General features: G+C 48.2%; 3 protein-coding genes across 12 annotated transcripts in view; 1 reads left to right on the top strand and 2 right to left on the bottom strand.

Annotated features, from left to right (window-relative positions):
* Positions 1-835: 835 nt before the first annotated feature.
* DALRD3 (DALR anticodon binding domain containing 3) lies at positions 836-10,573 on the top strand. Of its 3 annotated transcripts, none has more exons than XM_074197901.1 (13): positions 836-1,054; positions 1,152-1,456; positions 2,416-2,675; positions 2,834-2,919; positions 3,151-3,306; positions 4,582-4,652; positions 4,863-4,924; positions 5,272-5,354; positions 5,772-5,895; positions 6,066-6,124; positions 6,294-6,481; positions 6,804-6,872; positions 6,996-7,085. In XM_074197901.1, the coding sequence occupies exons 1-12, from the start codon at positions 869-871 to the stop codon at positions 6,826-6,828; spliced, it is 1,605 nt and encodes a 534-aa protein (XP_074054002.1). In that variant the 5' UTR covers positions 836-868; the 3' UTR covers positions 6,829-6,872; positions 6,996-7,085. The 3 variants fall into 3 exon arrangements, with proteins under 3 accessions (XP_074054002.1, XP_074054000.1, XP_074054001.1); XM_074197899.1 differs by having other exon boundaries at positions 838-1,054; positions 6,368-6,481; positions 6,996-10,573; XM_074197900.1 differs by having other exon boundaries at positions 839-1,054; positions 3,181-3,306; positions 6,368-6,481; positions 6,996-10,573.
* WDR6 (WD repeat domain 6) lies at positions 7,589-18,296 on the bottom strand. Of its 6 annotated transcripts, none has more exons than XR_012470911.1 (7): positions 18,174-18,296; positions 13,598-16,058; positions 12,501-12,587; positions 11,679-11,795; positions 11,119-11,237; positions 10,334-11,016; positions 7,589-8,433 (listed from the first exon to the last, which is right to left on the bottom strand). XR_012470911.1 is itself a non-coding variant. In XM_074197897.1 (7 exons), exons 1-7 carry the CDS (start codon positions 18,259-18,261, stop codon positions 10,544-10,546), a joined length of 3,249 nt encoding a protein of 1,082 aa, XP_074053998.1. In that variant the 5' UTR covers positions 18,262-18,296; the 3' UTR covers positions 9,082-10,543. The 6 variants fall into 6 exon arrangements, 5 of the variants coding, with proteins under 5 accessions (XP_074053998.1, XP_074053995.1, XP_074053996.1 ...); XM_074197897.1 differs by lacking the exon at positions 7,589-8,433 and having other exon boundaries at positions 9,082-10,573; positions 10,670-11,016; XM_074197894.1 differs by lacking the exon at positions 7,589-8,433 and having other exon boundaries at positions 9,082-11,016.
* The window catches only part of P4HTM (prolyl 4-hydroxylase, transmembrane), a 40,011-nt gene continuing 31,613 nt past the window's right edge, over positions 12,501-20,898 (bottom strand). The window contains exons 9-10 of one of the 3 annotated variants that reach the window (XM_074197902.1): positions 20,428-20,647; positions 12,501-12,587 (exon numbers count right to left, since the gene is read on the bottom strand). In XM_074197902.1, the coding sequence (XP_074054003.1) occupies positions 20,430-20,647 (218 nt within the window). In that variant the 3' untranslated portion in view covers positions 12,501-12,587; positions 20,428-20,429. Of the gene's footprint in view, positions 12,588-15,978; positions 16,059-18,978; positions 20,648-20,898 lie in introns of those variants that run through there. The other 2 variants (XM_074197903.1, XM_074197904.1) reach the window with 2 other exon arrangements.

Below are 20,898 nucleotides of genomic sequence, written 5' to 3'. Positions count from 1 at the left end.
TCTAAGCCTCAGTTTTTTCATCTGCAAATTGGGAGGCTACAAAAGTTGAGAAAAGTACCTCCCTTTGCTGCAACTGTAGGGAGGTTTGGGTGTTAAATCTTATTAATCTGCCAATCATAGTGAATGTGTTTTTCTTAGTGCCCCCCCTTTTAAATCCTTGTTGGTAGGGGCTGGTTTACTGGATAGGAGAGGGGATATATATTATTTGAGAATGAATGATGTAAAACTTTGTCCACTTTCAGTTTGCCATTCCCTTTTCCAGATCATTTTACAGGTGAAAGAATTTAGGCAGAGAATTTACATAATTTGTCCAGGCCGCAGGGTCTGAGTTCAAATTGACCCCGGACTCGGTGAACCAGAACAAGTCACTTAACCTTGTTTGCCTTAGTTTCTTCATTTGTAAAATGAGCTGCAGAAGGAAATGACAAACCCCGCCAGTATCTGCCAGGAAAATCCCCAAAGGAGTCACACGGTGTGATGGGGCTGAAACAATAGCACCTTGGCGGCCCCTCTCCTAGCGTCGCACCCCACCGGCCACCTTCTTGCCCCAATCTCAACAGGCATCAATAAAAAGCTTTGTGCTTAAGTGAGGAAGTTCGCAGAGGTTGCCTCTTGAGGTCCTTCCCCGCTCTCTGGCAGGACCGCGTGGCTGAGCGCGTGCCCAGCGTTGGCGGCGGAGGCGCGTGCCCGGCGCGGCGACGCCCGGCCCGCCCGGCCCTCGCCCGCTCAAGGCGCCCCTTAGGATCGGGGCGGGGCCGCCTGCTCCGCGGCCGGGCCCGCAGGCCACGTGGCTGCCCCGCGCTCGCTCCGCTTCCGGCCCCGCCCGAGGGGCCGAGTTCCGCTTCCGCCCGCCACTCTTCCGGTCCCCATGGCGACCGGGCGCTTCGGGGTCGGGGAGACGTTGGGGGCCCTGAACGCCGCCCTGCGGCCCCCGCCGCCCTCGGCCGGGCCCGGCGGCTCCGTGTGGTTCAAGGAGAACAGCGCCCGGAACCTGCGCAGCCGCGACTTCCTGGCGCCCCGCGGCGCCCTGCAGGCCCTGTTCGGCACCGGGCAGGTGGGGCCCAGCTGGGGGAGGGGACTAGGGAGCAGGGACCCCCGGGCGGGGAGGGGCCGCACCACCCTCCGCCTCCTCCCTCCCCTCTATGTTCCAGGTGCCAAAAGACATCCTGGATGGGGTGGCGGCTCTGGAGGGCCCGGGGGTCCCCCCCATCCAGAAATGCACCCAGACCCAGGCTGGCCTGGCCCTCCAGCTGCAGAGGCCCTCCGTCTTCCAGCAAGTCCTGAGCTCCCTCCAGGGCTACGCGGCCCCCCAGCCTCCCCCCTGCACCTCGGGGCTCCGCATCATCCTGCACTGCGGGGCCCTGCAGGGCGCCAAGGGGCCCGAGAGCATGAGCCTGAGCCAGCTCAGGGCCGTCTTGGTGGCCGATCACCTGGCGCAGGCTCTGCGGACACAAGGGTGAGTCACCGGCGGGCGGCTGTCCAGCACGGGCCGGGCAGGGTCCGGCGCCGGAAAGCGAGTCGTCATGACAGCAACAAAGTTTGTGGGCATTTCCCACTCGGAAGCCCTGTTCCCCAGCTGCCTCCTCCCTAATTTATATTAGGCCACTAATGGGAAGGAAGCCCATGCACCTGGGTTACTGTTATGTATGGGTCATTATTATTATTATCATCCTATTTTCACTGAGGGATGGAGAGGAGACCCTGCATTTTCAAGGACAATGCCAGGCTGATCCTACTAAACTAACAAGGGCCAGAAGAATAACTGCCAGCTCAGAACGATTCCAAGAGTGAATTTTTTTTTTGACTAGAGCAGCTCAAGAAACTATTGAGCTACAGAGGGGATGTGATAATTGGCATTTACATAAGCTGTTAACTCAGTTGCATAATTTATGAATAAGATGATTATTTTTTTAGCTGATGGAAGCTTTATAGGAAAGGCTGCATGAATAGTGAACAGCGAATCCTGATGTTCAAAGCTGAAGATATGCATCTCAATTTGGGCGAATCATTTGATCTCTCTGAACCTCCTCATCTTTCCTTTCCTTACTGGGATGCTTTCTACTCCCTAGAGTTGTAGTGCTATTAAATCTTGAAGTTGCAAGGAAGTATGAGCCATTGTTAACATAGATCTTTTAGTATAGTGCTTTTTATATCCATAATCACATAGGCTGTCCAATTTTTGTAATTTGAAAACATGGATGTAGGGTTGAAGGAGAAGCAGACCATTTTGAGGGTTCAGACCTCATCAAAGACTGAATGACAGATTTCAGTGTTTGTAAGTTTAAGATACTACAGTTAAGGACATGTTGATGTAAAGAACCCACAAGAAAGTGGGTCTGGAACTTGGAGAAGGTTGGGTCGTTGTCAGTTTGTGGTATTGGTGCAGTAGGCTACGGATTCCTGTTTGCTCTGCAGGGTGACTGTGTACCAGGTTCCAGCTGTACAGGATCCTGGGCTCAGGGATTTCCTGCAGCAGCTAAAAGTCAACTGGCCATCAGCTTCCAAGACATCCTCAGCCCCAGACTGCACTGTAGCACTGAAGGAAGTGCTTAGAGATGTTGCTGTTCCAACTGAAGACCTCCCTCCTGGAGTGATATGCAAAGTATCCTTGAAAGAGTTTCTGGAGCAGCAGCCAGGCCTGGAAGGCTTTGACCCCAACTTGGACATCTGCTTAGGTAAAAGCTAAGAAATCACCTATGGGAGAGGGATGACCCTCAGCTGTTCTCCTTTGGTTCAGTCCCTGCAGAGAAGGAGCACCAAGACCATTCAAATGGAGTGAAGCACCAGACCTGGTCTGCTTTCACCTCTTTCCTTTTCTTCATTTCCTCTATAGTCACCGAGGATCAGCTGAAAGCCTTGACTGAGCTGCAAGAGGCTGCCCAAAAGTGCCCCAGGGATCTTCCCTTGAGTCACAGTGAGGTGTGTAAACTCTCTCCCCTCTTCACCTTTCTTCTTGCCATCCTCTGAACTGATCTGACTTAGGCCAGTCAGTGAGGCCAGCAGTGAATGCCAACCTCTGAGAGGCACACTGGCAAAGAAGGAAGACTCCTGGCCCCTGTGTCAAGACTAGACTCTGTCACCCCTAAGCTTTGTGACTTTAAACAAGCCATTTAATCTTTTGGTGTCTCAATTTCCCCTTCTATAAAATAGGAGTTCAAATCCTTGCACTGCTTTCTGCAGGCTGAGTCTTCTGCTGGAGGTGCAACCTGCTCCGTAGTACACGTGGTGAGCTGTGAGGAAGCATTCCAACAGCAGAAGGTAGACCTGCTCTGGAGACTAGTGGATGTCAATGCCCCTTCTAGACAGGTTAGTAACAGACCAGAAGGCACTGGTCATTTCTTCTTGACCCTGGATTTCCCTCTCTACCTGTGAGACCAGCACAAACTGACCTTTGTTTGGATAGATGGGCTTTGCTGCATTCTCAGGTCATGATTTTTTCTTTCTTTTGTGTCATAGGCCATGTGTCCCTCTCTGTGTCATCAGACATTAATCTTCTAGAAAGTTAGAACTAGGTCTAGTACTCATTTTTGTATGGAATTGCCCAAGTGATCTGTATCTCACCAGGATTTGGAATCAGCCATAAGTCATTATTGATTTATTGAGGATACATAAAACTAAGGCTGGGGGGCAGCTAGGTCGCACAGTGAATAGAGCACCAACCCTGGAGCCAGGAGGACCTGAGTTCAAATGTAACTTTAGACACTTAAAAATTACCTAGTGGTGTGACCTTGGGCAAGTCATTTAACCCTATTGCCTTGCCAAAAAACCCACTAAAGATTATAAGAATAAATGGAGTTTGCTTAAAAAATAATAAGCAGCATGTATCTAAGAGTAAGGTTGGACAGCTCTGGCTTAGATAACAAAATTATGAATATCAGTGTTTTGTCCTGATGAGACAGAACAAGGCGGGCTAGGCTAAGATGGTAGGTGTTTTGATTGATCACCATCTCAACCAAAGGACCTGGGCCAGGAGGAGGAACAGAGGAGAAGGCATTCTGGGCAGGGCAGGGCAGGGTCTGGTCTGAGGTGAGTGCTGGAGGGGAAGTGTGTCTGGAGAGGGAAGGCAAAAGAAGATGGGTGAGGGTTTTGAACTTCAAGTCTTTAATCTTTATATGATGATAATTAGGGAGTCCCAGAAGGCTGTCAATGAGGGATATGTGACACTCTAGGCTGAGCCTTAAGAAGATACTCTGGTGCCTGTACAGGACTTCAGTATAATTTTTCTTTTTAGAATAGGGACTGTCTTGCTTTTCGTCGTGTTTGGCATCTAGGATGCTCTCACTAAGTGTTTTCATTTATCATCACAGATAAATTGGATAGGAGGATGATCAGAGGCATGGGGGGTAGGGTGGGAGTGATGAGTTGGGGTGCTGTTACAGTGGGCCAGATTGAGAGAGTGAAGAGATTTAGACTGGAGGTGCTGTGATGGAGGAGGCAGAACTTCTGGGCCTTGTGATTGACTGGAGAGGGTCATCATGGAGCAGTGGCCTCTGACTTGGATACTGCAGGCTGAGGAACCAGGATCGAGGAATAGCTGTTTCCAGGACCATCTGGGGACACTGCTGTTTTCCCCTTTTTCAGAAGCACCTTGTCTGTGGACCAGTGAAAGTTGTGGGCTCCCCAGTCCCACTAAGTGCTCCCCAGTATTACAAGTGAGTAAGCACGAGGCAGCTAAAGACTAGATTGTGTTCTGGGAATGACTTTTTGGTGGGCATGGAGGGGAAGACATGGGTAAATGAAAAGTCACCTGGCTAGCCCATGAAGGAAAGAATGGGGCAAGAAAGCTAAGGTGAGACCTTCCCTGGGTGACTTAGGCCAAGGGAACATCCATTACTTATTTTCCAATGGGCTGTTTTTGGCAGGCTCCGGCAGTCCCAGATGCGAGAGGCTTCAGTGCTGAAGTATGGAGTTGACTTTGCTCAGGGTAATGCCTGTTGAAACCAGAACCCTGGGGATCACCCTTCCTCTCCTGGGACTTATAGCTCTTTGCCTGTTAGAGAGTTGAATGAAGGGAACTGTTGGAACCTTTTGTTCTTTAGCAGTTAGCAATCTGTTAATTAAGAGAGGGATGGACAATACCAAAAAAACTTTTCTGTTGGGCTATGGAATGCACTAATCTTTTTTTTCCAACAAATTTACTTTTGGTATCATGTTTTGTCTCTTGCACCCCTTACTAAACTGAGGAAGGGAAAGGGGATTAGAGATCATAGAGAGCACCATCAGGGAGGAGAGAGATTGATATGTCTGTCATGGATTCTGCACCCTACATAGATGAGACCTGGAATGAAATAATTGGGGCTCTTACTTCAGCTGCAGTCAAGTTTGAAATGTTAAGTACGGCCCATCGAAGTCAGGTAAGACCTGGCTAGTTCACCGGCCTAGGCTTTGCCCAAGGACAGACAGAAATGCACAACGGGAGCAGACAGTGTGTTAGCATGATGCCCTTCCATCAGGCTGTAGGAAAATAAGGCCTTTGAAGAGTTAAGAGTCTAATCTGGGAAGAAAATAACTGTCCTTATGCTTAGAGTGTCTCTTGAATTAGGGAGGAAGCTGTGGTGTAGTAGAAATAAGGACCTGAAATAAGCCTGAGAATCTGAAGGGAGACAAGCTATGGTCCTGCCTTCTCTAGATCTGAATTTTTCTCCTTGCCAAAATGAGGGTGTTGGACTAGGTAAACTCCTGATTCTAAACATGGCTTCTGCCTCAGAGGGGAGATGGGGCTGCCTCCAGACAAGAGCTCTTGGGGTTCAGGACTCTTATGTTGCTGACAGATGTCCTTGGACCTGGAGGACACCAGCATCTCCACTAAAGGAACCAAGAGTGGAGCTTTTGTCATGTACAACTGCGCTCGCCTCGCCACCCTCTTTGATGGCTACCAGCGGGGTGTGGAGCAAGGTAAGCTTCAGGGACAGGACCCTCACTCAGCTGGACTTGGTTAGATGCCTTTAGTTCCAGGAGAAATCAGAAGTCATGGGCTTGTGCCCTTCTGGTCTTGGAACTTGAGTGTCTTACTGGATAGCCCAAGGGTATTTGGGGCAGACCCCCAACAGCTTTCTCATTTTTAGGTTTGTATCCTGCTTTCCCCAGTGTGTCTGAGCTGGATTTCTCCTTGCTTCGTGAAGAGGTGAGTGAGCAGAACAGAGGGGATTGGGAGAGCTAGCAAAGGACCTGTTTGCTGAGCCTGGTTCTGAAAACATCAAGTATGTTGTCAGAACTCTTGGGTGTTCCTGCGCTCTAGCTATCAAATCTGACTGAACTTCAGTTGATCTAATGTCACATTGAGCTTTCTGTAGGTTCTGGACACAAGAAGACCAAGAGTGGACCAGCTGATGGCAACTCCAATAAATGAAGGCATTTCTCTGAACAGGGCGAATGGCTTCTGCTTTTTAATGGCATCATCCCTTTTCCCGAGGTGCTCAGCCATGCAGCCCAGCTTCAAGTCTCCAGTCCAGGAATCCGGATTACAGCCAATACAGAGGCGGTAGGCACTCCTGCCCAAAGGGGAGTAGGGAGAGAGGGTAAGGACTGTGTCTGCCCTCCTCTAGGCCAAGGAATAGACCTCCAGCTCTCCACCCAGGCAGTTTCTGGAAAGTGATTTAGCTTGATACCTACCTAGCAAATTGTACTAGAAGCAAAAGGGGGACCTGATTTATTTTTTTTGGAGTCTCCCTCCTGAAAATTCCCCATCTGGGCTGGTCCCCCAAAAGGCCAAGTTTCTTTTGCAGAGGACATACAAGGTGAGCCTTCTGCCTTCATTCTAAGCTTGTGAATGGAGGAGACTCAGGGATCTGTCCGCTTTCTAGGTATGCAAGTTTCTGGTGCACCTGAGCATGGACTTCAGCTCCTACTACAACCGAGTGCACATCCTTGGGGTGAGTTTACTTCTGACCACCTCTGGGGCCTGGTATAGCTGTGGGGTAATCTGTTCTAGTGGTGACAAGAGGGAGAAGAGTGACTTCACCCTGATGGGTGTGGAATAGCCTTTTTCCTTGCAGGAACCACAACCTCATCTGTTCAGCCAGATGTTTGCTCGGTTACAACTAATGCGAGCTGTCCGGGAAGTTTTTCACAGCGCCCTGGCCACCCTGCATCTTCCCCCACTGAGCCAAATCTGAGAGCACTGTTCTGTTCTCTTCCAAGGACCTTCTAGATGTGCCATTATTCACTGTTTGCCCCCAGGGCACTGGACTCTACTGCTTCTCAGGGCATTGTGTTAAAAAGGTTGGCAAGGTGGGCTGCTTGGCTTGATAGCTTGCTGCCTACTGTTTACTTGGTTAAAAAAAGTGGTATATTTTGGACAAAATACTTTAGCAGTCTACAGGTGCCCTATTTCATCTGCTGGGTCATGACCTCTTACCCTTATAAGACAGTTTGTCATCTCTTTGTTTTAGTAACAAGGAAAGAAACCCTTCTAGTTCAGTCAGGGCTCAAAAAGCCCTACTGCTAGCAGGGCTGGCAGCAAATTTTAAAGTGATTTTTGTTATCAGGTGGGCATCTTGGTTGCTGCTCAGCTCCTGAGCCCCAATTTCATCAAATACAGTCTTGAAGCCCAGTAATCCCAAACGTTTTAGTGTGAGTAACAAGACAATCCAATTTAATAAGCATTTATTAAACATGTGCCAGTCAGTATGTGTTGGGTGGTAAATCTTCCAAATTTCCTGGAGGAGCCACATTTTGAAAGAGGATGATGGTCAAGGAGGCAAACAAGGAATCCTAGCTTCTTATTTAATCTTCCACTTATTTAAGTCTCCCTTTCTCCATTCCTGGTCTCCTTACTAAAGCTGTGCCTTCTGAGGATTTAACCATTTCATAGACAATTTTTACTTACAACCCGGTCCTCTCCCAAGTGTCTCTGGTCATTTTCATTTCCCAAATTAACTATGCAATCTATGCTTGTGGGGTAAAAAGCCAGGAGAACACTTTCTCTATTTTTTCTTTTTGTTTTTGCAAGGCAAATGGGGTTAAGTGGCTTGCCCAAGGCCACACAGATAATTGTCTGAGACCAGATTTGAACCCAGGTACTCCTGACTTCAGGGCTGGTGCTTTATCCACTGCGCCACCTAGCTGCCCCAAGAGAGCACTTTTTCTAAATGGATGCTTGCTGGGGGAAGGAGGTGCACATTCAGGGAGGAAGAGAACAACCCTTATTACATTTCCTCCACAATGGCTCTCTAGGAACAGTTAGGGCAAGAACAACCAGAAGTCCTCTACCTCATAACCAGTTGTGAACTCTGAATTTTCAAACACATCTTCCTAGGAGGGAGGAAGCAATGAATGGAGGATCAAAGGGCTAATTTCTGATGCAGAAGTAATAATAAAACTTTCTTAAAATCTGGCACATGAATCTGAATAAGCAAGTTTTCTTCACCAGAAAGAAAGGGCAGAGCAGCATGTGACTTTCAATAAGGTAAGCCTTCTTCCCAGGGAAGAATCCTGTGGAAGAAACAATGAAACAAGAAGAGTTCTTTCAGAAGATACAATCAGTGCTCTAAAAACCACTCATTTTGGCCTTATCTGAGAACAAACCCATCTATCTGTACCAGAGTTCAGTGAATATGAGAAGTAAATTCAAAACCCATTTACCACCCCAACCCTGTGAATTCCTGCTGCTTGGCCCTGTCCAACCTCTACCCCCATCTCTCCACACTACTACTGCCAGAGTAATCTTTTTAATAATGCACTATGATTATTAAAAGTTCTTTCGAGATGTTCAGGAACTTCAGTGGTTCCCCAATGCTTATCAAATTACCTACTGATTCTGCTGTTCAAAGCCATTTTACAAATACACTTCCCCATTCAGAGTTCTGCTTAAATCATTAATCAATGATTTCTTACTATCACCACCATAGAGTTTCTCAGATACTAAACACCTACCACCAACTCCTGGTGAAAGAAGCTCCCCAAGCTCAAACTTCTCAGCAAATTCGAAAAGAAAGCACATAAAATGGGGATGGGGAGGCTGAGAAGCAAAAGACAAATGAAATGGGAGGACTCTGTAAGAAATGTAAGAAAGGGGTACATACTAGCACAGGGGGTATATATATATATATATATATATATATATATATATATATATATATATATATATATATACACACACACACACACACACATATATGGAGTACCAGTACAAAGGCTGATGGGAAACAAGAGTATTATAAACAAATGAAAGCTGACAGGTTGGACCAGGCTGTATAGGACTTCAAAACTAACTTTATTCTCAGGAATAAGTTTGTGAACTTAATATTTTGACAACTATTTCTTTTATAATCCTGTGTATTTTATTTTACAACTTTAGAAAGGTTCTGAGAGGGGGTCTATGAAAGAACTGGTTTTATAGAAAACAGAAGGCACTGAAGTTGGAAGAGTATACAAATCACATAATCAGACCTGTACTTAAGAAAAATTACTTTGGCTTCAGTGTATATATACTGGAATGGTGAAAGAATTGATTTGATGTAGTTGCTACATCAATCTAGGCTAGATGTGTTCTTAGCAGCCATGTGAATGGAGAGGAGGTTAGAACTAATTGGCTATGTGTAATGAGGGACACAATGCCATGAATTTTTAAACTTGAAAGATTGGACACTTTGCCAGCAGATTCTAACCAAGGTTCGAAGTACAAGTGGGAAAGCAAACCCAGGGATTTGGAGTCTACAAAACAAAATGAAGGTCAAAGGAGTGAAGAAAATCCACAACTTGGGTAATTTTATTTTTAGGTTTGTTGCAAAGCAATGGGGTTAAGTGGCTAGGTGTCTGAGGTCGGATTTGAACTCAGGTACTCCTAACTCCAGGGCCAGTGCTCTAGCACCACCTAGCTGCCCCAGCCTCAACTTTCCTCATCAATACAAGCCTAGAGGGGCAAGCAATTCAACCCCTAAACAAAAACTGGGTCACATCCCAGCTCTGACAGTCACTGACTTCAGGCAAGTCACTTGAGCTTTTTAACTTGTTTCCTCAGCTATAAAATGATAGATGTACTCTTAGGACTCCCTAGCTCACAGGTGCTGTGAAGAAAATGCTTTGTAAACCTTAAGGTGATATAGAAATGTGAACCTCTTTCTAGAGTATAGTTCTATGATCCAAGAAATTTCCCAAACACTCTCTGAGTTTATTTAAATGTGAAAGAACAGTAGATCTCGGGATGTTAATTTTTACTGTGTAAATAAAGCACCTTCACTCCTCCACAAACTCAACATTCCACAATGGAAATCAATTTAGAAATTCCCTCTGCCCTGAGCCTGCTCTCCCTCTGATTGGAGAGCTCCTCCCAGATCCTTCATATTGTTTACTGACTGAGGCCTGTTAGATCCTCTCATCCTCTCATCCTTACCTTATGTTCCAATCTCCTCAAAGTCCTTTGCTCTCCCCATGAAATAAAGTTTCTCAGGTGCCAGGATCACTCATAACTTCTTTGTTCCTTCACTGAAATTTGAAACTTTGCATGAGGTAGGGACAGAAGCAGGGCTGGGATGACCAGGGACAAAAGTCTCCATTAAGTCTAGTCCTAGGCTGGATTTCCCAGCTGTGCCCAGGGTACTGCTCATCCTGTCCAGTGAATGATCTCCAAACCCTGTCCAGAGAGAACACAGTGGTAGCTTTTGCTTTGCTCACTAGCCCAGCAGTCCATTTCAGACACATCAGCCACATGGCAGACTCTACTGCTTACAAAAGACAGGCCAGCAGGGCCCAGGCTCCAAAAGGTCAGGCGCTGGTCAACAGAGGCAGATACTAGGAGGTCTGGTCTCAGGACTCTTAATCCTGTCACATGGGCGGCATGAGCAGAAACCACAGAAAACTTGTGCACTATATGGATGCACGTCTTTGGAGTGAGCTTCCTGTCCTCTTCTGAGGCCTGTGAAGTGAGGGGCATTTCAACAGCAACCAGGCAGACATGGATGGACCCGTCATCACTACCACTGGCCACAAGATACTGCCCTGCACCAGTCTCTCTGATGTCGAGACTGTTCACTCCACAGCTGTGTGCCTGGATGGTCAGACAGGGGCACCCCAGATCTAGAAAAAACAAAAGCCCCATCAAAGATTGATGAACCTATTCAGAAGAATAGAACTTCTGAATAAAGAAAATCTTGAGGGAGATAATAGGGCAACACCTACCACAAGGCAGCTGCTCGGATCCTGGTGATCGGATAATCCTAAGGGCATGGTCTAGGGGAGCCGTGAGGTCCCAGAATGCAATGCTTCCATCAGTGGCAGCACTACACAGGATCGTACTTCTGGGAAGGGGAGAGCATTCTCAGAGGCTGCTGGATAAAGGTGGACCAGACACCTCACAAGATGCCTTTCAGAGCATAAAGAGGGGAACCCTGCTCTTTCATCCACTATTTTTTGCACAAACTTTTTCTGCTGCATTTCATGAACTTGGAGTGAGAAAGTCCAACAGGACTAGAGTTCCTGCTGGTCTCCTTGTCTGGCTCAATTCCTGCCCCTAATAAGAAACAAAATGCACAGATCTGCAGACCACAAACTCCAGATGCTCTTCTTCCTCATCCTCTTCTCCCTCCCACTTCTGTATTTGTCTTTCTCAGCTCTAAAATCCCAAGGTTTTCAACATCTTCCTGGCTAATAGCTTCCATTTGAATTAAGAGACTTCATTGGGTGTTCAAACAAGTGCTCAGGATGCTATATTGACACAGGGCCTTGAAGCAATTTCTCACCTTTTCCCCATCACTGTCTCACATGTCAATGTCTGGACCTTCAGGACACAGCGCTGATGGTAAAAAGACTCCCCCAGGAGCTGTAGTTTCCAAGCTAATTCATCCACCAGAAAAAGCCTTGCAGAAAAGGAGGAAAGCAAAACTAAACCACCATCTCCCAATGGAACAGCAACAATGATGTTTATTTAGACCAAATGATTTCTATTTGACTCTGGAATTCACAATGTACCTTCTGAGATATGAGGGCTGACCCTGAAATCCAGCTTCTGACCCTTTGTTTGTCTGTGTAACCGCAAGCAGGTCACTTAACTTTGTTGTCTGAGAAATGCAAATAAAGGCCTACAAAGGTTGCCTGCCAGGATTTTATTCTTTCTTTCTCATGTTTTGCTCAGTATGATGTGATACTATGAATTGTCCCCATTGGACAATGTGGAAAAACCAGTCCAGTATTTTAAATCTGCCAAAATGATATACCTACAAGCAGATAGATCATTGGGAACAAACTGCATTTTCTGAGCTATGGTCTCATTCGAGAGTACTCAGACTGTGTGAAAGGTCTGTCATTTATGTGACCTGCTCTTTCTTACTTTCCCTGTCTTGATGTGACCTGCTCTTACTTTCCCTGTCTTGATGTGACCTGCTCTTACTTTCCCTGTCTTGATGTGACCTGCTCTTACTTTCCCTGTCTTGATGTGACCTGCTCTTACTTTCCCTGTCTTGATGTGACCTGCTCTTACTTTCCCTGTCTTGATCCTGCTCCCATCTCTGGCTTCCCTAATGGTCCCACAAAAGTCAGCACCCCCCAAAAAACGTGCTACTCACCTTATGGATCCATCACTACAAGCTGCAGCTAGGACCAAGCCAAGACTAGACTGCTGAGGAGTGGTCACCACAACAATGGACATGTACCTGAGACCAGAGACAGACTTTACTAATCATGATGAAGGGTTAGTCATGACCCAATGGCTCTTAGGCTATACTAAATTCCTCTCTAGTAACTTAGTGATAGTTTTCGCACAGCTCAATAAAGAAATGATCCAGTTCAGAAACAATAGTTGCTGCTCAAAGAAAACTTTGTTAAATGTTACATTTTTCTCCCCATATCCAAATTGATCTCAACCATCTAACAGAAGAGAGGCATCCCCAAAGTTGGAGTCTCTCTCCCCATGAGATCAGGAGTTTCCAGGGAAGGACCCCAAATCCAATAAATTCTACCAATCCATTTCAACAACTCTCTTATCCTTCCTTTCTCCTTTTCCTCCATTGATACTACCTAGCTCACTTCTTTACTAGTTCATACAAGTATCCTTTGATATTTGGACTTTATACATTCTCTCTTTTTTTTTAGGTTTTTGTATGGCAAATGGGGTTAAGTGGTTTGCCCAAGGCCACACAGCTAGGTAATTAAGTGTCTGAGACTGGATTTGAACCCAGGTACTCCTGACTCCAGGGCCGGTGCTTTATCCCACTGCGCCACCTAGCCACCCCCACATTCTCTCCTTTTCCAAATATTATCCCTTTCATTCTCCAATAAGCTGAGAAACTACCCTTGTTACATAGAAGAAAAAAGCCCCCCCCCCACTAGAGTATTCACCTTCTCCATGAAGCTTTCTCCCAGTCTTCTGAGCTCCCATGGCCCAACATTAATGGTAATTACTACATTCTATTTTGAACTCAAGTATTAATTTTGCACATCTTTTCTCCTCAAGTAAGGTTATCTATTTTGCATATCCCCAAGAATCTAAGCCACTGCTATGCATGCAATAGGCACATAATGAATGACCAGAACACCTCATTAGACCAAGGGCCAGCCTTCTGCTATCAGAGTAAGGAAGGAGACTCCAAGCATTTCCTTAATGCTGGTGATCAGACTTCCTCTTGAGCTCCCTACAGAGTCAGTATATGCTTGTAACAGTTACCTGGTTTCAGGATCCATCTTGATAAATTTGTGCTTGTTCTTCTGACGGTCCCAGTGTTCATCTAACCGATGAGAAATCAGATGAGTGACCTGACAGCTAAGCCCGGCCTGGGTGCTGAGGTCTGGAGTGACCAAGAGTTGATAGCATTGCATCTCAGCCCGGCTGCCCGCCGAAAAAAGAAGGGTTCCAAGTCTTGCCTGTGGCTCTCCTCCAGAAGTATCTGCCCCACACAGTGCCAGGGCCCGGACACTGGAGATATGGTTATTGATAGTGGCAAGCAAAAAGACTGTGGAGGAAGCAGCTACAAAAGCTAAGATGTTTACCGTTGTGTCTTCACTGCTTGTGATCAGGATGTCAACGAGGCTGCCCCCCTCCTGAGTCTTCACAGTTCCAACGTACCTCACACAGGTGAGTTCTCGGCCATGCAAGGATTCCTTCAGGACTGCTTGGCAGTAGTTGCTCTCCTCCAGAGCCTGATACACCATGACATCCCCAGCTTTGATGTAGGCAAAGACCATAGTGGCTGGAGTGCGGGCATAGCCCCAGGAGCGGTGGCCTCCACCACAGGGGATTTTGTGCAGCTTCTCATGGGTCTTTGGGCTCCAGACTACAAAGTCGGTAGAATGGAAACCAAGAATAAGTAGGTTTCCATCAGGGGCAAAGCTAAGTCCAGCCACCCAGTCCATACCTTTGCAAGGTTTTTGTTTCCATAGAGGCTGGAGTCGTTGGCCCTGAACACAGAGCTGCTGGAAGGAGCCATCCCTGCCTGTACTATAGACATAACCCCTGTGATAGATCACTGAAGTAACACCCTGCTTCCCATGAATACCAAACAGAAGGTCAACAGGGGACCCCTCCTCAGGGGTGAGAGAACAATCAGAACCTTGATCCTCACTATCAGCACTGCTGCCAATCTTCCTTCCTTCCGTCTCTTCCCCTTCTGGTTCAGCAGTAGTCACTTCACAAGGAAAGAGCAGTAAAGACCCCCGGCGGTCACCACACACGAAGAAGTCCCCTTGAGGCAAGAAGGTGAGGCAGGTGTGCCACCTTTGCTTGCAGAGGGGCAGGACGTAGCGACGTTGCTCCACCACTTTGTCCACCCTTCCAAAAGGGCAGAACAAGACATCCAGCCACAACAAGACACCCTCTGGGCCAGAAGCAAAAAGAGCACAGCACAAATCATTCCTTTCTGGATCCTGGGGCTGGCGAGTGACCCAGCTCAAGTTATGAACTTTCCCCTTATAAAGCTTTAGTTCCTTTGCCTCTTGTGGGTAATGCAGGGAAAATATCTTAATGTGACCTTCCAGATTCCCTAGGGCACATACCACACTACCACCAGGTAACTGAACAGCATTCAGCAAATTGTAGGATTGGTAATTGATGTCATCCAAGATGAACTTCCACTCTTTAACTGTCAAGTCATAAAGATAAATGGCTCCCATATCAGTCATCACAAGAAGCCAAGTAGGGCTGACTAAAGTTAAGGCTTTTGGAGATCCCTTCTTTGTCACCGAGCCAAAGCCGAGGGGTACCAGACTATTGCCCAGAAGCCTGTTCCCTTTAAGAGGCCAAAGTCTGATGCCCGAATCAGCTCCGCCTGTTACCACCCAGGTTTGTGTTTTGTGGACAGCCACAGCCCTGATGCTTCGACCTTTATGTCCTTTAAAGGTCTGAACTATCTCACCCACATAATTCCATACAATGCAAGCTGAATCCTCTCCAATGCTAATGATATAATTGTCTAAGAGCTGGATAGACCACACCCTGGACTGGTGACCATAACATACTAGGACACATTGAACTAGGCTGGGAGGGACCCTCAGGTCACCCACTCTCCAGACCCGAATGCTCCGGTCATCAGAGGCTGAGGCTAAAAGACCTTTGCTCTGCAGGTAGCAGATACTGAAGATGACCCCATTGTGCCCACTGATCCTTCTTTCTACTTTGACTCTTCTTTGTTCATTGGTGTCATCAGCTGGGTGCCAAATCACAAGCTGGTTAAAGACAGTTCCAGCAACAAGCACCAGCTCCTGCCAGTGCTTTCCTACCAAACAAGCAGAATAGATAATACACACCTCATCACAGTATACTTCTTTTAAGGCCTGCTGATGGATGTGGTCATAAAGGACTACTGAATTGTGTCCTAGGGCCAAAGCCAGGACACAAGAGGCTTCTCCAGGGCCCTGGAGCCAATGAAGATCCCAGATCCAGTCATGAAGCTCACAAAGCTGGGAAATCCACGTCAGCTTCACTGCCTTCTCTCCCCAGCTCAACGTTAACACCCGGAGGCCTTTGCTTCCAAAGACAGCCAAGGTTGTCTCTGATGCCTGTGTAGATGCTGGGCTGTGAAGTTCTCTGATTCCATGGATGTAATAATGACAGAGCACACTTGGCACAACCTGGGTTACTACAAGCTGTCCGCCAGTTTCCAAGCAATAGATTAGTAGGTTAGGCCCTTCACCTGGACAGCAAAATAGCAAAATAAAATCGAGGTTACCAATACATATGCTCAAAATAAGATGAAGTCCTTATAAATGTGAACTTAAAAGAAATGTGGGGCTCATCAAGCCAGAAGCAACTGTCAGAAGTCTAATCTCATTTTAGAGAGGCCCAAAACCATAAAAATATCAAGTGACCTGGGATTTTGAAACCATATCCTCTGACTCCAAGCCACCATTCTACATACACTGCCCTAGGTCAAGGCTGATCACTTCAATCGATCCCCTTGCCTCTTAGTCCTATCACTGCTCCTGCCTGGCCAAACCCCAATCTTGGATTACTTCCACCACCTGCCTCCTTCATTCCTCTTCATGTGCTCCTGAACAGTACTGAGGGAAATCACCAAATTGTGGCAAGGCCTACTATAAAGTTCTGTTTTCTCGCCTTAATGGGTTCTTCCTCACGGTAGCAAGTAGACATTCTATTAGACCCTAATTGATTTTAACCCAGTCTCCAGAGTTTTCCCTTCTCCCTTCCTCATCTCTTAATCATCATTCTTACATCTTCACTAATTCCAGTCTCAGGTGAAGAGGTGGCACAACTCACTGGCAAGACAAACTCTTCTACAGGAGCTCCACCTGTGAATTGTCCCTACTATCATTCCCAGTCCTTCCAATAAGCTTTTCAGATCTCCTGGTTCTTTTCTTACTACTTACAAATGTGGTCAGTCTCCTTTACTGATCCAATTACCCTCTCTACCTATAACTTTACATACCTTAGTGTAGTTAAACTTGAAAAAAGCAGTCTACCATCAGTGCCTCTCAGTCTTCTAAAGACTGTAAATTTGACTTCTGACGGTCAACTAAAACTGCCTTTTTTTAAAATTACTAATGATTACCAAATTTAAAAGCTTTTTCTTAGTTGCAAGTTGAGTGTTCTAATCACATCACCTCTCAATCTACAACTATTTTTAAAGTGCCTACTGTGAGCCAGACCCTGAGTTAAGCCCTGGAGATAATCAAAAGACAGTCCATGTCCTCCAGGAGCTTAGAGTTCAATAGTCTCTCTGCTCAATGAGCTCCAATTTATCCCCATCTCCACTAGGATCAAATATAAACTTCAAGCAGCAATTAGACCTCTCTAAAATCTGGACTCTTCCTTATCCAGCCTTCCTGCCTTTTATATCTTTTTTACACATAATCAGCAGCACTGACCTACTTGTAGTTCCCTGAAGGTGGCACCTGGATCTCTGCTCCTTTGTTTTCACTGGCTTTCTCCTAGGCTTGGAGGGTTCTTACCCACCCACTCTGCCTCCGCTTTCCTGGCATCTGTTAACTGAGCTTTTACTGAGCAGTCTCTAACTTGTGACATATCGAGTGACAGTAATCAGGTAGTGGGTTTAATTTAATAACTTTAAAGGAACCCACTTGCAAATCATAGGATCATTCCATTCCTTGGAGTTTCGAGTTGCTTTAATATGTTCCTGATGTGACAGAACAATCAGATTTGGGGACTGAGTGATCTTCCCAAGTCGTGGCCTTGGTTCGGGACAATACGGTGATTCTGTCACTTGTGGACATTCGAGTAGGAGGCAGCCCCGTGGGAATGGCTGGGCTGTTTTGGGGGCGGGTGTTATCATACAGTAAGGTTTCCTTAACACAGGCAAGCGCATGTCAGGAAAAATGCGGGATCTGTCAGGGTTAAAACACAGTGCTCAGCCGCTCTATTTTCACTGCTTTCCCAGGCCCCGAGCCTGCCTGTAACTGTCCTCGCACTTCCTGGGGCTCTCGGCCCTCACCGGGCCCAGCAGTGTGCGCGTGCGCGACTCTGGGCCCAATTGAAATAAACCCGTCATACATTTTAATTCGATCATCAGCTTTTTTCCCCCATCCGACACCTGACGCTGCCTCAGTTTCCCGCTCCGGGATGACGTCAGCGCGTGGCCAGGCCCCGCCTCGGCCTTCTCCTCCGGCCCGGGCCGGTCTAGGCCGGTCTACGGCGGGCAAAAGCGGCTCCCGCAGCCCCGGGCGTGGGGGAGGGGCCAAGCAAGCGCCGCGGCCGCGGGCCGGCCGGCCAGCCCGGGAGGGGGAGGCGGGGCCCGGGCCCGGCGTCGGCGCCCCGGCCTGAGCCGCGTTACCTGCCAGGACTCGGTCCCCCACGCACTCCAGGGCGGTGACCGGCCCGAGCAGCAGCAAAGACTCGGGCTTGGCCAAAGGAGACTCCATGGTCCTCGCAGAGACGGCTCCGGAAGTGCGCGCCGGCCGCGGCCGCGCGCACGCACACACACGCACACACACGCACACAGGGTCGCGCGCGCGCAAGCGGCTCCTCGTAGGACGTCGTCCTCGCGCGCACGGGCCCGGGCGGCGCCACAGCCAATGCGGCGGCCCGTTCCCGGCCCAGGCCTTGCGAGCCGGGCGGCCATTGGCCCGCTTCCGGCCGGCCCTGCCATGCCGGGGGTGGCAGCGATCCGCGGAGGCCCCTCCCCGCGGCCGGAGTCCGCGCCTCCCGCGCACAGGCCGCGCCACGGCCCGGCTTCACGGCCTCTGAAACGGCCAAGCGAGGGCCGGGGCCGGGGCGCCCTCCGACAAACCACCACCCGAAGGAAGCCGCACTCGTGGGGCGCTCCGGAAGGGGCCGCGGCACCCCGCGCCGTCTCCCGAGTTCACCTCCCCCCCGGCCCCCCCCCCTGGACCTGAGCCGCCCCGCCCCTTCCGGGGTCCCAGGCCTCCGAGCCGCGCCCGCGGGGCCGTCTCTCGTGGAGCTCCTGCCCACCAAGGTCTAGCGAGTCCCCCCAAACCTCCCCAGAAGCGGGGGGCCCTGCCTCAGCATCGTCGGCGGAGAAGCAAGGAGCGGCCTCCGGCTAGTTCTGAAGGCTCTGTAATGGGCGGGCGCTGGCGGGGGTCCGCGGGCGGCAGTGTTTGCACACACCCACCCGTGACGCGTGGCTGCGCACCAGCCACCAGTTGCATGTGCGTGACAACACGGAGGAGAGGGAGGCGAGCGCCCGGAAGCTACAGGCGTGTCCGGCTCCAGCAAGGATACAGGCAAAGGGCATGTCCTGAGACAGCCGGACCGCAGGCAGCTGCCCTTCAAGGACCCCCAGGACCTAGGCTGTCAGTCACCCACTGCTCACGGAGAACACATGACTTCAAAGGACAAAACAAAAAAACAAACTGCTTCGTTCCATAAAATTGTTACTATTGCACTTTAAAAGTTTCCCTTCTTCCCCAATAATTTATACTTCGGCATGATCAAAGTCTATTTTCCCCTGAGAAGAAACCATTGCTATGTGCCCATTTATGGTATCACTCCCCACCTTGCTACAGGTAAGGCTCCTGGTCCTGGCTCTGTCATCGGTGTGCAGTGACCTTGGAGAAGTCACTGCTTCCTAAGTCTTGGGGCCTCAATAAAATGAGAGGACCAGATAATCTGGTCTTGTTCAGCTCAGACATGACTGGTTTTCTTCCACATGAACCCTGCCCAAGGTTGAACTCTGAGCCTGTGAATCAGAGGCATGAAGCTTTGAGGGCTGCAGTTTTCCTTATAGTGGGAAGATCTGAACACCCACTTTGGTGGTCAGTGTCAAGATAGCTCAACAGCAAAAAACAAAAAAAGGAGGATTTCACTCTGGAATCCAAGTTCCTAGAGAAACTGAGGAATTAGCCAGTATCCTCCCTCCCCAATCCCCATCCCCACCACCCCAGCCCACCCTGAAACTCAAGCACCAAATCAGTTTTTTTTTTCCTGTTGACAGTAATATTTCTAATAACTTAAGGGCTTAAATTCTCCTCAACTACAGGATGTGAAGGTGAGACTCAGACTCCAACCTATTTCTTCCCACCTTAAAGACACAAAAAACTTAAGCCTGATTTTTTTCCCTTTTCTCCACCAGAAGACTGCTGCCCTCAAAATGAACTTCCCTCTTTCCCAGACATAGCCTGGGCCTGTCCCAGAAGCTACTAACTACTGGAGATTTCCTATGGCAATATAGGAACAGCCACATCTGCAGTGGGGCCACCAGAAGCCCCAGGTACATATATGGATTGAACTCACTTGGGCTCCAAGTAAATTCCTTCTTACTTTGAAAATCCTTTTTTCTCCCCAGAGAAATTCCATGGATACAGGGCAGTAGGGCTCCTCTGGGTGCTCATGGTACCTGATAAATTATGCCAGACTTTCTCACCAATTCAGCATTCTGACTACCCCAAACCTAATACCTCAGATATCATCTTAAGAGCCTCACAAATGAGAAGGAAGTCAAACACCCCAGGCAGAAAAGGCAAAGACTATCAGCTTCCAGTCAAAGCAAACAATACCAAGGCTCCCATAACTGTCCCTGGAGAAGCTGCTCCAGGTTTGTCTGTGGCTGCCTCTGATCCCACCCTCACCATCAAAGCTCTACATGCACATTCTTGTAGGACTTGTCCACTGTCCACTCAGTCTGGGCCTCAAGTTCCTCCTGGGCAAAACGAGCCATCTCCTGATGGAATTGGATCTGGCGACTCCTGCTGGGGTCTACATTGATCCAGTTGTTAGCTATCCATTTGGTTCCCTGAGTGACCAGACAGCCACCATGCAACGAATAGTCATCCAATTCTCCTACCCAACCTGGAGAAGAAGGGAGAAAGATCAAGCAATAAGACATTCAGCAGAAAACAGTTTGAATAGGGAAGAGCTCATCACATGAATTACTCATCAAGCAGTCTCAAGAAAGAGTGAGAATCCAGAGCTTGTTCAGGTTCTGTAAACAAGGTCTGAGCCATTCACTTATTCAATCACAGTACTAAATAATGCTCAGGGCCGGGGCGGAGCCAAGATGGCAACATGAAGGGATCAAGTCTTAGGAGCTCTCTGATAAA

The sequence above is a fragment of the Macrotis lagotis genome, chromosome 8 (genome assembly GCF_037893015.1).
Source record: "Macrotis lagotis isolate mMagLag1 chromosome 8, bilby.v1.9.chrom.fasta, whole genome shotgun sequence".
NCBI lineage: Eukaryota > Metazoa > Chordata > Mammalia > Peramelemorphia > Peramelidae > Macrotis > Macrotis lagotis.
Note: the sequence above shows the minus strand (reverse complement) of the source record. Positions and strands in the feature narration are given on the sequence as shown.